We start from the raw sequence: 16,258 nt of genomic DNA, 5'->3' as shown, positions 1-16,258 counted from the left end.
TTATTTTATTTTTTTAAACAAAAGACACAAAATTATAAAAGGATTGGAAAGCAAGAGAAGGTAGATGATGTGGACAACTGCACTTGGTGATAACCAACCAGAAAAACTTGTAACCAATCAACGGCATCATAAAAGTGATAACCAACCAATCAGCAGGTTGGTTTTCATCAAAATTCACGAGAGTTTTGATGATCAAAGTCTTTATGGTATCATGTCTTTCTGGCATCATAGATTTTTCTATGGTATAGGTTAGTGTTTGCATTTGGAGTTCATTATAAGTTCACAACTATTATTTTGTTACTGAACAATTTCTAGTACTTACTGTAAGTTATAACATAATTATTATATTCCACTAGATATAGTGTTTGATTGCTTGTTTACTTGATAATTTCGTATTATTCTTCAATATGGCATGTGTCTATATGCCCATAACTAATTTACTTGAGTCTTCATGTCAATAATGCAATGTCAAATAAATCCTAGGAGCACATGCAATTAACCATTGTACCTCGGCCCATGAAAATACCTAGCAATATCTAATCAAATCACATCATGGTTTCTTGCTTGTATTTTATTGTTTAGTCATTTTTTGTGTTCAATTAAACTAGAAGATTTCAGTACGAAAAACGATGTGAAATTATTTATATATCTATAAAAGAGTATCAAAGAGAACCATTATTTCTATGTTGATAAAAGAATATGAAAGAACTACTACGCAGTATCAAACTCATGCCATCATCTTATAATTTTTTCTATCTTCAAATTAACCAATAATCTTGTTAAAAAATGGGAAGCTTCATTGAAGACCAAAGTCTAGAAAGAAAATATGTGATCAATTAAGATTTAAGATTTTAAAGCTGATGGAGCAAAGAATGAATGAAGTGATCAAGCATATTTGGAACCCCTAACACCAGAGGAGCGCTCTACAAGAACCTTCCTATTTCACAACATTGTTGACAAACATCATGCTCTCATCCATAAGATCTCACATCCCGAGTGCTAGACAATCTACAAGAGTTTGGAAATACGGCTCAGTGAAATGGAGGAATATCCACAAGAAATTCCCTCCCCTAATGGATTGGTTTCTAAATCAATGAAAATAAGTAGATGGTCGTTACTCGGTTGATAAGCGATTGTTGTACATTTGATGTCTACATTTCATGATCTGACCACAAATTGCACATGTGATATCGATTTGGTTACCATATATAACAACCAAAAAGAATCTAGAATAAGTGGCATTTCCTATATCTGTTTAGCTGTTAGAATTCAACAGTCCATGTACGATTAACGTTTGGAAAACAAACACGATCAAAAACTAACCATACGATCCAAACCCAACTGCTCCAAAACAGTATGACTGTCAATCATATCTTCTCACACAAGAACCATTGCTGCTGAACCCGTACAGACAGCTGGAGCAGCACAGATCACTTCAGAATCCTAAAAATCTCCAATAACATGGAACCCCATCTCTTGTTTTAACTTTTCCCTTTATACCGAAGCTCCTCGTAGGAGCAGCGAAATTCACATAAGCATGTACAAGAATTACGCGTGGCTTTTATCTTCAAACTCATAAAAAAAGGTCCTAATGCTTTGCAGTCATAAATCTTGAGCAGAAAGAGTATAAAAACAATATTGAAGATAAAATTAAAAGATAACTAACAATGAAGATCTAACTAAACACAGAAATACTGTAGCAATCAAGCAACCAACAATCGAGCATAGAAGAAAAAAATAAACATAGTTTTAGAGAAAATCGCGTACCTTCTTCCCTTTATTCGATGGATCGAAGACTGCAGTCTCACTCTTCTTCGTCTTCTTTTTCTTCTTTCTCTTGTTCTTCAATTTCAGTTTCCTTGCAACAGCTACGGCTTCCTCTCTCGACATCTTCTGCTTCCTTTTACGTTTCACAACACCATCCGATGCTTTCGCAGCTTTTGTAGAATCCAAATCTTCTTCAGACACCTGCTCCGCTTCTTCATTACAATCAACCTCCGCCTTCTCGATCTGCTCCGCAGTCTTAAAGATCTCCACAATAGATCTCTTCTTCAGCGTTCTCGTCTTCGACTTCACTGCCGCCGCCGCTTCAGCCGTCGTTCTCATCTGCTTCCCTTCTTCGGAAGACACCTGAGCGAGACAATTATCGATATGCGCGTTCACCGCATTCACCGTTGACGCAGTGAAACTCCGACAGACCGGACAGATCATTGCCAATTTCTCCTCCTCCGTTCCCGAACCCGCTTTTCCAGCCCCCAAATCCGCCTTTTCCGACACCAAACCGCTTCCGTCGCCGGAGACCAGTTTCTCCGTTTCTTCTAGAACCTTCTCCTTCCTCTCATCAACTTGCTTAGATCTCACCAACTCGAGCTCGTCCTCCCACCACCGGTATTTCGGACACATTAACGGAGGAAGCAACTTCTCCATCTCTTCCTTCGTCTTCTTCTCCTTCCCATCTCCACCGAACGGCCAACATATATTCACGTCAACGCTTCTCATCTTCAAAGTATACTCTCTGAAACACCAAATCACAAGCTTCAGCCCCATACGAGAACTCCTAACAAAAACCATCGACACTTACCGGATCGAAAAGCCTCCAAACGTAGCCATGCTCCAGTTTCTCCTACACACACACACAAAAAAAAAAAGAAGAAAATATAATAAAATTTCAACGAAGAACAAAGAATCGGGATTGGTTGTTGGTGGCGATAGAGATTCCGGCGGCGGTGACCGACAACTCCGACGTCGGATTCAGAAGCAAGAATTTGATGCGAAAGAGGCAGAGAGCTCGCTTTTTGGTAGCTTTTCCATATTTTTCCCGCTCGCTCTCTGCTGGCTTGGGTTGGGTTCGGTGTTCCTCGCCACTCAGTTCTCCATCCCCTATTTATGACAGAAAGCGACGTATAATAGATCAGAGAGAGAGAGAGAGAGAGAGAGAGAGAGGCTATATATATTTCTTAAGTAAAATAAAATAACTTCCGAAAAATAATAAATATGATAATGTATGTGAGGATACTATGGCATACATGCATGCATGACCATACATGATGGCCATGAGCACATGAACATGCAACGCCAGACGCTTCCGTGGGAGGGAGACATGGGACCGACCCTCCGGAACACCTGTCACTTGATAGTGACATGATTATAAGGAACTAAACGAGAAGAAAAAGGCAAAACCCAGATAAATAACTTAATTAATTAATTAATGTAATTAAAAATTAAACAATTTGAAGGGCGTGAGAGTTAATCTCCTTTCTCGCCATTTTGTCCTGGTTCAGACAGGCTGGTTTGTAGGAGGAATTAATTCTGGGTGAGGATTAATTGATTGATTTCTGTGGGTATAATCAGAGGAAATGTTGTTGGGAAACGATTCAAGAATGTTAGATTAATGGGGAAATGGGGTTTTCGTGAATAAGAAAAGAGGTGAGAAGAGGAAGAAGCTGGCTTCGTTTCTGAGTCCGCATGAAACAAAGCTGCAGAAAACGAGGCTGCTGTCTCCTGATTTGGCCACCCTTCTTGTCCTTGTTGGGTTGGATGTAGTGACGGTGATCTGGTTTTGCTTGGAGTGGTTACGAGACAAAGCTCAGAAACGAAGAAAGAGAGATGGAGATTGTTGTGAAGATGAGTGACGGAAGAGAGTCTGGTGATCAGTGGTGATTTCTTTTCCTGCTTCGGCTTACTGCTTGTCTGACAGACCGTGGACTGAGTAAGAAGTCAATGTTCTTTGGGTGCTTAATGACTTATTAATAAAGCCGCTTTAGTTGAAAGCCTGCTGAAGTATAAGTAGAAGTAGCTAGCTCTTTGAGTGTATCTCTCTCGATCTCTTTCCCATTACATCATTACAGGTTAAAAGCTTAACTTTCATGATTTGAAGCTTTTTGGCTTTGGACGCGGAACATTACATAACAGCAGAGCTGGGGGAAATTGGAGTTGGCAACTGTACGCAGCAGGCGTAGCCCAGCGAAGAGTAGACTCTTCCTTGCGACGGAACGAGAACGCCGCTATCACCGCTGATGCCAACTTCAGGTCTTCAGCAGGGTGCTTTGATGCTTTCTCTACAAATTCATCTAAAACCAGCTTTTATTAATAACGGTAGTACGGGACTGGCCGCTGGGTCTGCTCTGAAAGTATTAAACTAACGGCCGTTATATCTGTTAAAACGATAAAAGAAGCCAACGTTAGATACAGTTGTGAGCAACGTAACCGTTAGACCGTCCATCGTAATTATGTCGGCACAGTATAAAATGTACACATCCAATGTGAGGCCTTTCTCTACATTTACTACAAAAGTACCCGTACTATATACCCTGTTTTTTGGGGGTTCTCCAATGGTTCAAGGACACGTTTATCAGGACAGCATGACCAATTGTATCGGCAATTTTTGAAGGAGCCTTTTTAGTCGATTGCCGATGAACAAAATACTTGATTAAAAAAAACACTACAAAATTGGGTTTATAAATTTATGCAGGGGAGAGCATGGGTTCATTCAGTTCGGTTTCAAGGCATCTCAAGTTTTTGGAACCGGAACATAGGTCGGCTTTGGCTTTGGTAGTTTCAAAGTCGAACTTATTCTTTCCTTTACTCAAAAATGGAATATGTTTTTTAAAAATTTAATTTTCTTTAAATAATAATAATAATAATAATAAAATATAATTCAAAATTTTATTAATTTATACTATATATTTAGATTATTTATTGTACACATTATTCAAATATTATTATTTAGATTAAATCACTTAAGTGAATCAATAGTCAAGTGAGACCATGGACTTATGTTTGGGTTCAAATCTTCACATCCTCAAACTATTTTGGGATTTGTTTTAAACCAAGTTAAACTTTAAGGTCAATTCCACCAAGACCAACCAAGGTTAGCTCTCTATGTCAATTCAAGTAGGATAAATCCCTAGACCCTAAAATTATTCTAGGTTGGAGTTGCTCCCAAGAATTTAGAATCAAGCGGCCTACCCGGTAACAAATTGGATAGGATTATTTGAGGCTAGTTGGAGATGAATTCCATTCGGTTTTGAGTAGAACCTATTCATTTGCTCACCCCTAGGGTTATATTAGACCAAAATGGTATCTATTCATACCACTGTTTTAAAATTCAACTTGAAGGCGGAATCATTTTCCCTATGGATTGCATGTTATTGGTTCAACCATTCGGATGAAACAACTGAGTGCAAAGTTATGGCCTACAAAGTTTCCTACAAAATTGTATTTTATAACCCATAACTCATCAATCAAGTCAAGTGACTCAGCAATTAAACTACCTGGTTTGAACATGTTTTGACCAAGTCAATAGTTTTTAAACATTTTGTGGGTTTTAAGTTTATCCAAACCAAAATCAGAACCGGGTCACAGGTTGAACAATTCAACCAGCTGTGTTAAGGATGATTTGAAAATATTGGTTCAAACAATAGACTATTACTTGGTGCAATGGTTAAATCTTGAGTTGAAAAGCATGAAAACATGGAATGGTGTGTGAATAGTCACTTTGTACAAAAGAAAAGGATAGGAATGGTAATGAGGCGGGTTTAGCGTGGGGCACCCCCTCCCCATCCCCGCCTTGTAGTCAAAATGCTTTGCCCCATCCTCGGTGGTGGGGTGGGGCATCCCCATTCCTCGTTAGGGATAAGGAATTCCTAAATTTTCTCTGCCCCGAGACAACCACCTAAAAATAATTTAATTTGTGGATATTTTACAAATAGGATTATTTGAGGATATTTTAAGAACTGAATTATGAAAATTTGAGAATATTTTAGAAATGGAATTATGAGATTCTATGATTTTAATAATTTAGTGAAAACTTAGAGATATTTAAAAAAAAATCAATATTAAATATAAGGATGTTTTACTAATTTACCATTAGGTTCGGGGCGGGTTCGGGGAATTCTATGCAAACTACTGCATCCTCGTTTTAAGACAAAAATATTTTTTCCGTCCCTGTTTAAGATCAGAAAAAAAAAAAAAAAAAAAAAAAAAACCCACCCCATTTAGGGTGGGACGGGGCTTTACAGAATAACTTTTTATCCCTAAATCTAGCCCTCCTACGACCCTCATACCTTTGTCTTTGTTCAGACAACTTCTTTTAGTATTTACTTACAAACTTAAATTAAGCATAGCATTTATATATTCGGACAAAGAGCAATCACTTGAACTAAGCATGTTTGTGATCTCATGTTGGTGGAGAATGTTGAACTAGCATGGCAGCAGCGTATTCTCAATGGAGGTGTGAGGTGAATCACATTTACGGACTGCACATGGCCCAGCACTCTAGCCCAAGTTGCTTAAAAAGTAAATTTCAAACTATTGTACCGGCCGGCTCTACACATCACCCAACTTTCCTTCGTCTATCATATCATATTATTATTCTGTTAGCTAATCTGTGCAGCTCGTTTTATGTTGAACGGAATTAGCCCAAGGGTTTTCTAAAAGAAGGTAAGATGATGTGTATGAGGTTATTTAGCCATTTTACATGCATGCATCTCCAGTAGATTCCAATTCCATGGTTTAGCCATTTTAATAAACAAGCATCACATTTATGCCTTGTACCTGTGCACATCTCTTAGAATGCTAGTGAGACAGACAGGTGGCATAATATGATTGGAGATCGTCCGGCAGATAGAAACTCTCTTTAGTTGACGTTGTAGGAGAGACAGAGAGGGCTGATTGGAACATGGAAGTACATAAGGGAGGATTTATGTTTGGGCTTTAGAAAAGCAAAGGTAGCAGGAGTCCTGGTGAAATGTTTCGCACGGTTCCTTTTTTCGGGGTTTTTTATAGTACGGCATGATCCGGAATCCGGAGCTGATGATGTTGGCAACGGAGTTCAGAATTCAGAGAGTTCAGAATATCAATCAAATTTTATCCAAACAAACAACACCCCATTAGTGCTATTCCCTAGGCATTCAGACATCATTTTGAGCAAAGCTCAGAGAGAGTATTTGGCTTGGCTTAACCAAGTTGCAGTGGAGAATCTCATAACAAACAAATTTAGGAGAGAGTCATCACTCATCACTACGAAAGGTGGTGACAACATTCTTTTTTATATTGTTTGGGTAAAAAATTTTGTTAAGCATGCATTCTCTCATTTTCTTATCGTTATCTCTCTGACAATATATAAAAATAGTTTACTAGTTTATAGCTAATCCACTCTGCCGTAAAGAAATTGTTTAAGCCTGTCCAATCGTACAGCGGCCAAAAATAGAATCAAGAAAACAAGTTTTGATAGAACAAAAGGAAGCTGTCCTTATCAGTCCCCTACTGGCTTGTCTAGCCCCCACCAGCTAAATGTTGCCCACTCACGCTTAAATAATAATATGGTAAATTATACATACCCCCTTGACCCTGCAATATTTTTTGTGGCAAATATCCCATGAGCTTTGGCTGTTAGATAAAGATCCCTCCATTAACCTTCAATTAGTTAATTTTGAAAAATATTCTTACCTAATTCTCTAAATTTTTCTAAATTCCTAAATTACCCTTTTCTAATTTATTATTTTATTCTTTTCTATGTCTTTGCAATAGACCGGATCTGCTCCTCACACCCGGTGCCTTACACGTACATCCTATCACGCATTGGGAACATCTCCGACACTTATTGACTATTATTCACAGAAGATATTTCCAATGCATGGTGGATTTGCCTGTGAAGCGCCCATTTGTGAGGAGCAGATCCCGCCACTCTTTGCAAGGTGTTTGTTTCTAATGGGTCCGCTGTTGAGAAATTGCATCTTCTGGTGTTAAAGGATTGGGTCCCATTGAAAAGATTGTTCCCTGCATCAAACATTGTGATCTCAACAAACTGATCTCGTAAGGGAGGCAACTGGATAATTGGTTGTTTAAAAGAAGCACCTCCAACTGTGCCTTTTAAATAGGAAAAGCTACTAAATGAAAACCGAGTTAGTTGGAGGAGGTGAGTTAGATGGCAAGTTAACCAGGAGCCTAAGGCCCCATTCACTTTTTGGTAAGTTATTTATTCAGGTAAATGCAGTTATTTGGGTAAGTTTTTCTTGGAAAACACTTATCCGAGTAAGTGCATACCCATGTTCTTTTATTTGTCATGTAAATAAGGCAATGATTATTTTAGCCATAAAAATCCACTATTAAAAAGGGCATTTTTGTCCCATTCAAGTGTTGGCAACATTTCCCTTAAGTGGGAAAGTTATTTACCCACTTAGGAGATGGGTACCACTTATTTGGGTAAGTGATACCCACTTTCCCTAATCTCCACATAAATCTAAAAAAATAACATAAGATTCTTGGTCAATGGAAACTTTTCCATTGACCAACTTTCTCCCCTCTCAAAATCCGAAAAAAGAATGCCCCCTAAAAAGAAAATCCCTTGCAATTGCAGATCAACAAATTCAGTTTTTGTGTGTATATGCGTTTAGAGAGAGATCTACAAATATTTTCCCTATTTATTTGGTTTGAAGGAAAAAGTAGGGAAAGGAAGGGAAAGATAGGAAAACCTTTACAAACCTTGTATTAGGTTTCCCTACCTTCTCCTTCAAACCAAACATAAGCTAAATGTTGTTTGATAGTGGTGTAATCATTTCCGGAGCAGGAGGTTGGCTCCTGATTCCCTCTCATTCCAACGCCTTGACCAATGGGTTCATGTCATTGGCACAATCTTCACGAGAAGATGTCAGAAAACAGAGGTATGAAGAAAAATCAATAACCACAAGAAAGGGACCGACCTTAGATATATTGAGGTTTTCAAACATTTGATAATTTTCTATACTCCAAAATTTCGCTCTAATGTCTCTCTTTATCATGCAATCCTTTCTCTTGATAAACTTGTTTTTCAGCCTCAGTCAGTTTTCTAGCTCCATAGGTGTCCAATCTTCTTGTTGATGGCTTTTTCTTGCCCATGTTGCAAAGGCTTCAGCCGATCGGGCATAAAGCTCAGCAAAAAAAGAAATTGTAACCACTCCTATTTGGTTTAGGATGAGAGGGGTCCTTCAATGCTAGCCTGGATCTTTTCTAGTGCCGACAAGGAATTATAGTTGAAGTATTAGTACCCCAGGACATCACAATTGAAGTATTAGAACTCAAAAACATCTATAACTCAGGAGGAACATGATACAGGACACCTTTCAGCTTATTGGGACCAAAACTCATAGTCACTAAATATCCATTGTCAAATTTTCCATCAATTTATCCCAGTAACCCGACAACCAGCACTCAATTTTGAAGTTTTTACTAACCAATCCGTGGTGGTTTGTTTCTCACAAGTAGATGGTGTGGCTCCTGTGCAACAGACAAGGCTTTTAGCTACAAAATTAGATGCCTGGACTGAAGGGATGTTTTTACGAAAGAAATACAACTGTTCATAATGGTGAAGCAATGATATGTAGTACTTGTACAATACAAAGGATGCGTTGGTAATGGTGCTTGGGAAATTGAAAACGGAAATGACATATCTCCATTTGTGATCTCTTATAACCTCCTCAAGACCACCCTGTGATGTAGCCTCCACAAAAAGTCGATGTAGATCTAGAGACTTCCCACCCATGGTAGGTACCATAAACTTAGTTTCCAACGACCCGTGAAGATCCGTAAGTGTTTCCATGAACGTCTTTGCATTTTGAATAACTTCCTCATATTCCGCAACTAGCGAAGGATAGAGCTTAGAAGGGTTTGATTCTTCATATGTGTTGTTCGATGGTGTTTGTGGAGCCACTGTTGTTTTTGTAGTGGTGACCATTGAAATCAATACTAGCAAGTGCTCTGACGTTGTTGTCGTCCGGTGGGTGGTCACAGTATAAGTCGGTGTAATTGCAAATTCTGAGGTCTACCAGCACTATTGATGGTAGAAGTCGGAGTTGGGCGATCTTCTCTACCCTGCTCGCTGGTTTCTTTTATGATGCCGAGAAGGAAGTGAACGAACAAACACCCAAACACCCCCATTTGCTGGTAATGGAGGTCGGACGTAGGTGGCGGTGGGGATGTTTGTTCCGATTGTTACAATTCTCGTCACGGTGGGAGTGGAGGAGGAGGAGGTGGCGGTGACACGGTGTTTGTGTTACTTAATGCGGGGAATGAACAATTATAATTAAAGTTTTTTGTCAGTGATGTTGTGAGAGAGAACGGTAATCAAAAGAAAATAGAAAAAATTTTAATCGGGTATTTTGATAATTTAATGCCTTTCGGTTGGGGTATTTGTCGCAATGTAAAAGTTTAAGGAGTGTTTATCGCAAAAGATAGTGCAGGGTCTTTGTCAGTTACCGTATAGTATAAAGGGGTCTTTGTAATTTATCCTAAATATGTTCAGTTGGCCAAACACCTCTGTGGGGGCGGTTGCAGCCTTCTCAATAAACCATATGTGCATGGATTTTTCATTCTACACAGCGCTTTCTCTCTCTCTACTTCTGATCATCTTCAGATTGGAATCTCTTGGGTGCTATATTTCTAAATTCATCCTATAGGAGCTTTTATATTTCATGGGTGGAGTTCAAAGAGCTTTTAGGGCTCTTGCACTTTAGGTTTCTGGTTTCTGAAGTCCAATTATTTTGAGCTTGTAGTTTCTCTTTCTCATGCTTTAAAAGTAGGTTTAATTGGAATCTTGTTTGGACAAGGCTAAAGCTTGGCATTCACGTTTGTAGTTTTGAAAAATCCCTTCATACCTTTTGGGGGAGGCATTCTTTTCCTGGATTTTGAGAGGAGGAAATTGGTCAATGGGATTTTGATTCCTATTGACCAAGAATCCTATAGTTCTTTTTTTCAAATTTATATAGGGACTAGGTAAGTAAGACCCATCTTCTAGGTGGATAAATAATTTTCCTATCTTGGGGGAAAATTGCCAACACTTGAATGGGACAAAAATGCTCTTTGTGATAATGGATTTTTATGACTAAAATGATCATTGTTTTATTTGTATGGAAAATAAAAAACCATTGATAAATACACTTACTCGGGTAAATCTTTTCTGAAAAACACTTACCTGGATAAGTGCATTTACTCAGATAAATAACTTACCAAAAAGTAAACAGGACCTTGAAGATAAGAAAGGGAATACCAAAAAGTAAACGGGGCCTTCTATCTTATTTATGTGGAGGCAACCAAGTAACACTATATATATAGAATTGAAATTGGGAATAAAATTAACTTGAAAAGCACAGTTTTAACCTCTTTTGTGACAAGTGGTGTAATGTTTTCCTTTTCCTACTAGTAACTGTTTATCTACAATAAAAAAAAAAAAAAAAAAAGTTACATACATATATATATATATTAGTTTTATTCTATGTTGAAGCCTGCATTTTCTGTTTAGATCAGAACAAGGGGGGCATGAAATGACTGTACTGTAATCAAATGCAACAATACTCTGCATTAATTTTGGTGGTCATTCTTAGGGTTTGAATATTAAAAGTTGTGAGAAACGGTCCATCCTGTCCTTGAATGAATCCCAGGAGGATATCCCATGTCTTCCTTATTAGAAATCAATCTTGAATTTGAATGGTTCATCATCAATTATAGCCTATATGTTCTCTATTATATCCAATTATTCACTTTCTCCATGTTTTTATTTTCTTTTTCATGTTCATTGAGTAACACCAATGCATTTTTTCTCCACTGACTTGTGACAAATAGATCTTGTCCTTGAAATTATGACGGGAAATAAGACGTTTGGTATGCATCATTAGTGTTTTTTTGTCTCTGTGAATATGGGAAAGTGGGTTAGTTTGTAGATTAACGCTGTGTTTGGTTTGAAGGAAAAAGTATGGAAACGAAGGGAAAATTGTAAAGGTTTTTTATCTTTTCTTTTCTTTTCTTACCCTTTCCTTCAAACCAAACATAGCCTAAAGGAATCCCAAACACTATTTTCAAAACCGGACCAGACCGGAAAAACCGGGAATCGATTACTTTCATTTTTCTTCAAAACCGTTTTTTCCCCCAAAACCATTGATTTTGATCAGCAAACCGCTGAACCAGCTGATTAACCGTTTGAACAGTTTTGATCATTTTCCTTTTTTTTTTTTAATTTTTTATTTTTTTTGTCAGAACAGGCCAATCGTTCAGGTTGAACAATTAAACTGTTTGAATCGGTAACTGGACCCTGACCGGTTCGGTCACCGGTTCATTTTTAAAAAGCATGATCCCAAATCCCACCCACTCAAAGAATTTGGGCCCCAAATACCACGACACTATCTAGACAAGGTCTTTTTTTGAGCAACTTTTAAATTAAAATTAAAACATTGTAAAAGGTAGTGTTATTATTAATCAATCAAAGTTAGTACAGGGCTACAATGGAGGGCTATTGTCCTTCTTAAATATAATCTCTTTGTATTTGCTTGCATGAGGTCGAGTTTTTTCTGAGCTCAGAACTCTTCATTAACACCGTGTATATAACTTCAAATGGAGTGAGTACAAATTAAGGTGTGAAATGAAAAGAAAAACCATTTGCTCAATGTGAAGTTTATTTCCACAATATTAAGTAGTTAGGTAATGCAACTATCCACATCCTGATACCTCAAATTGATTATTATCTTTGCCCTGTATGAATAAGGGCATTTCATTCCAAGACTGGTTAAAGAATAATCTGTGAATCAATTGCAAAAGAAAAAAAATTAATCTTCATATAATCAAGTTTTGGTAATATATATTATGAAAGCAAAATCACCCTTAGTGATATAACCTATAAGCAATTTAATTAAGCCATAGCTTTCATGAGCACAATTACATACACCAGCATGATCAAAATTTATGAGATAATTATGCTTTTCTTTGATAAGATAATAGAGGGAAAGTCTAAACCTATTTTCACCCCATAATTATATGGAAAGAAAATATTGACAGTGCAGTAAGAAGATGACAACAAGTTACATTCAAAGCCTGTCTTTGCAAGAAAGAAACCAAAACATAAAATAAGATATTAATGCCAGTCTATATAACTTAAAGTAACTTCTTTTGGCCCTGAATTACTGCAGGGTCCCACTCCAGACCCTTAAATTTACTAATAAATCAATTCCTGACAACCCCTACACACAATGAATTGAATCCAGCCAGAAACCAGAGTAACATTACACTAGGAGTGGGGCCATAGGGCCTTATCAGTTATCCCTGAATGCAACACAACAAGAAAAGGGGAGATGATGAAATTCATTAATTAGTCCGGAAAACCACTTTTAATTATCAACCGGAAGGAATTCAGAAGTTCTTTTTTTTTATTCAATAACAAAAAGGATTTCTAAATTCTAATACCAATGCTGCTCTTGTGATATTTTCTATTTCACTACTGAAACGGACATGCTAAGCCTAACTCAACAATAAGTAGAATATTTAAACCATACATAAAAAACAAATGAAATTTATAAAAATGCCTAAATACAGTAAAAACCATAACTAGCAATCTAGCTAGTTAAATCACAACTTATAATGAAAATTAGTTTTTATTTTTTCCTAACAAGAACATAAGACCATAAGATGGATAGCTGAGCCTAAACTATTAATTGTTACTATTAGGCTGTGTTTGGTTTGAAAGAAAGGTAGTTAAAGGGAGGGAGAATACTCATAATTGTTGGGCTTTCCCATAAGTAGTAGCTCATCTAATAGGCTTCCTTGACAGAATCACACAAGCTTGATGATATAGAACAGTCACTACAATAATAATCGTTGGCTAAACGTTGTGGAAACTTTTTGCGACATTTACCAAATAGATTAATTAGATATCCATATCCAATAATGTCTAATTAAGACGGCTTGAAGAAAAGATTAATTGTATTTGAAATACTTATACGCAAATAGATCTTTTTGGTAGGAACACAGTCTCCAAATTAAGAACGTAATTAACAGCTTCATTAAAATATAGTGTGATCTCATATATTAATTGTTCAACAGACATAAATTTTATGGCTTGAGAGACTGACTAGTTACTTAATTAGCTAGGACGAGCACCAATTATTTTTACAGCTGATCTAGTAATCTACATGTTCTTCACCCATTGAGTATGTTGGAACTATTTAGATTTCATTAATTAAACAAAATGATCATCACCCTAAACTGGTATTCTACTTCTATATAGAACATGTAAGTTTTACTTTTAAGATCAAAAGAGATACCCTTCTCTTTAATTGAACTGTTCCAAAGATAGATGGCCACAATTCAAATTTGTTTATTGAATTCATTTGCAGTTTTGCACCTTTTTATTATGGAGACCTCTAATTTTATTCTAAGTGGAAAGGTGGACCATCTTAAATTTTAGAGTAAAAGACTTAAACATCCCCTAAATTTGAAGATAAATACTAATACCTCATTTCTAATATCAGAATAAGATTCCATTAAAAATTTAACAGAAACAATATAAAAAGACTCTTTTATCCTTCATTATTCTTTAAATTAAAAAAAAAAAAAACACCCAAATTAGCCAATGAAGAATTACCACTGTTTTCTTTCCTGTAAGGATAAAATTATATATTAAATCCAAAAGAAATTACATCAAGAGGGACTAAAACCCATTCAAGACAAAACCTGAGCTGCATAAAAATGGTGAAACGCTAAACTGAGCAATAAGAGATTTAGAATCAACAAAAAGGACAATTCGATCACTAATATGAATAGTTCAGCGTGTTCTGTATGAAACCACTGATAACAATCTGATTTTTTAATTTCTAGTCATTAGAATGCGTTCGTCCATAAACTTCAACACAATTAGAAGAGTTTTATATATACACTGTGTATGCCACAGCTACTTCTACATAGATCAGCAAGCAATAGGAACAGGAAGCACCCCAACCTCCAAAAACTTTTCCAAAAAAAATATAAAAAATAAAAAACCTCCACAAACTTCATCTAACAACCAAAGATCGCCCATGCAATCATAGCTAGCTACTTCTCCCTTCAATGAACCATCATAGTAATTAAATTGTTAGATCGGTATGATGTGCAAACCTTTTGTAGAATAATTCAAATTCTCAATCCTGGTGCGTTCAACCCATTCATGATTCAACCACAAACTTATTTATTTATTTATTTGGATAATGATTCAACCACTGACATAAAAACCCTCTGGATTGCCCACAAAATGAAGCACTTAGATTAAGAAATCAGTGCAAACAACCACCAAAATAGTGTTGTGCAGCCATCTGTTCTCTCAACAAGCTAGATTCAACCATGTCTAACCAATAGCCAAGGCTAGCTCAACCCAGATGAGTAAAGTGGCAATACCGTGTGGTGGTGTTGCTGGTGAGAGGTAATCGTTTGTGGATTGCATAAGTTAGTGGTTGGGTGGTACAGGGAGTGCAAACCTCTATGATGTTTTTGGGTATGTGACAGATTGACACGCTCAGAAGAGAGCAAAGGACAATAATGGACAGAATTCGGTTTTAGGAAAAAAGTATTCCCACATAATGTCAAATGCTAACAGATTTGGACGGAATGTTAAGATAGGGGAGGCTTTTGTCTTATGACATCACAAACACAGGAGGTCTTAGTCCAATTTGAAAAAGGAGAGGATGTTTTAGTATTTAGTATAAAAACGAAGGGAGGAGGACTTAACCCACTTTGCCCCAGATAGTAGTCCGGATCTGTTACTCAAACTGACCTCACAGCATGTCGTGGCTGCACAATGGGAGAGATGTTCCCAATATAGTGGGATATGGTTGTGAAGTCGGTGTAAGGAATACTCTGTAAGAAGCTAATCCCAATTCATCCAACATAGAAGCGTGCATCTTTTCTCTCTCACCCCAAACCCAAAGAATTAAACAGAAACAGAAAGCAACACCCATTACAAAGCCAATAAAAAACTTTACTAACCGATTCTCAGCTTTGAAATTCTCAGATAGTCTTCTCTCAACAAAGATAGATCTCTTGGAATTTCATACATGGCTAGAACTATAAAAGTGGAATCTTTCTTCATCAATGCCTTTGTCAGCCGAAAGAAAAAAAAAAATCAGCACATCGATTCCCTTCTCTTAAAGTGTGAGAAAAGTTAAGATGCATCCCGTTATTCTTTTCCAAATGTACCCATGAATGTAAGTGAAATGCCAAGGGAGACAAATTCATTTGCACTTAAATTTAGGAAAATGAAAAATTGAAAATGACCAGCCCCTTCTAGGCTTGTAGCTAGGAATTCCAAATCTAATATATAGACTATGGTACTTGGAGAAAAAATGAGATTCCATTTTCAGCGTCATATTCTGTTGACCAAACACAACCTAAGAGATGATATAATGTTTCACGATAGTGACATATACAAGGACAAGCTTCATCTCAAAGAAAATAAAAATCAATAACGTCTTTAACAAAGTCATGATGA

At 36.9% G+C, this 16,258-nt stretch overlaps 1 protein-coding gene and 1 pseudogene across 10 annotated transcripts in view; both read right to left on the bottom strand.

Annotated features, from left to right (window-relative positions):
- Positions 1–2,901, bottom strand: part of LOC148847833 (uncharacterized) — a 29,803-nt gene extending 26,902 nt beyond the window's left edge. For 8 of the 9 annotated variants that reach the window (XM_088952063.1, XM_088952062.1, XM_088952064.1 and 5 more), the window contains exon 1: positions 1,768–2,890. In XM_088952063.1, the coding sequence (XP_088808189.1) occupies positions 1,768–2,571 (804 nt within the window). In that variant the 5' untranslated portion in view covers positions 2,572–2,890. Of the gene's footprint in view, positions 1–1,767 lie in introns of all 9 variants that reach the window. The other variant, XM_088952070.1, reaches the window with a different exon arrangement.
- A 5,517-nt stretch (positions 2,902–8,418) lies between these two features.
- Positions 8,419–10,243, bottom strand: LOC148847832 (high mobility group B protein 10 pseudogene; annotated as a pseudogene). The gene has a single exon (XR_016101399.1). The product of XR_016101399.1 is annotated as a high mobility group B protein 10 pseudogene (transcript).
- Between the last annotated feature and the right edge of the window lie 6,015 nt (positions 10,244–16,258).

This window comes from Nelumbo lutea, chromosome 6 (assembly GCF_056320005.1).
Source record: "Nelumbo lutea isolate HS-2025 chromosome 6, American lotus-T2T, whole genome shotgun sequence".
In the NCBI taxonomy this organism is placed as follows: domain Eukaryota; kingdom Viridiplantae; phylum Streptophyta; class Magnoliopsida; order Proteales; family Nelumbonaceae; genus Nelumbo; species Nelumbo lutea.
Note: the sequence above shows the minus strand (reverse complement) of the source record. Positions and strands in the feature narration are given on the sequence as shown.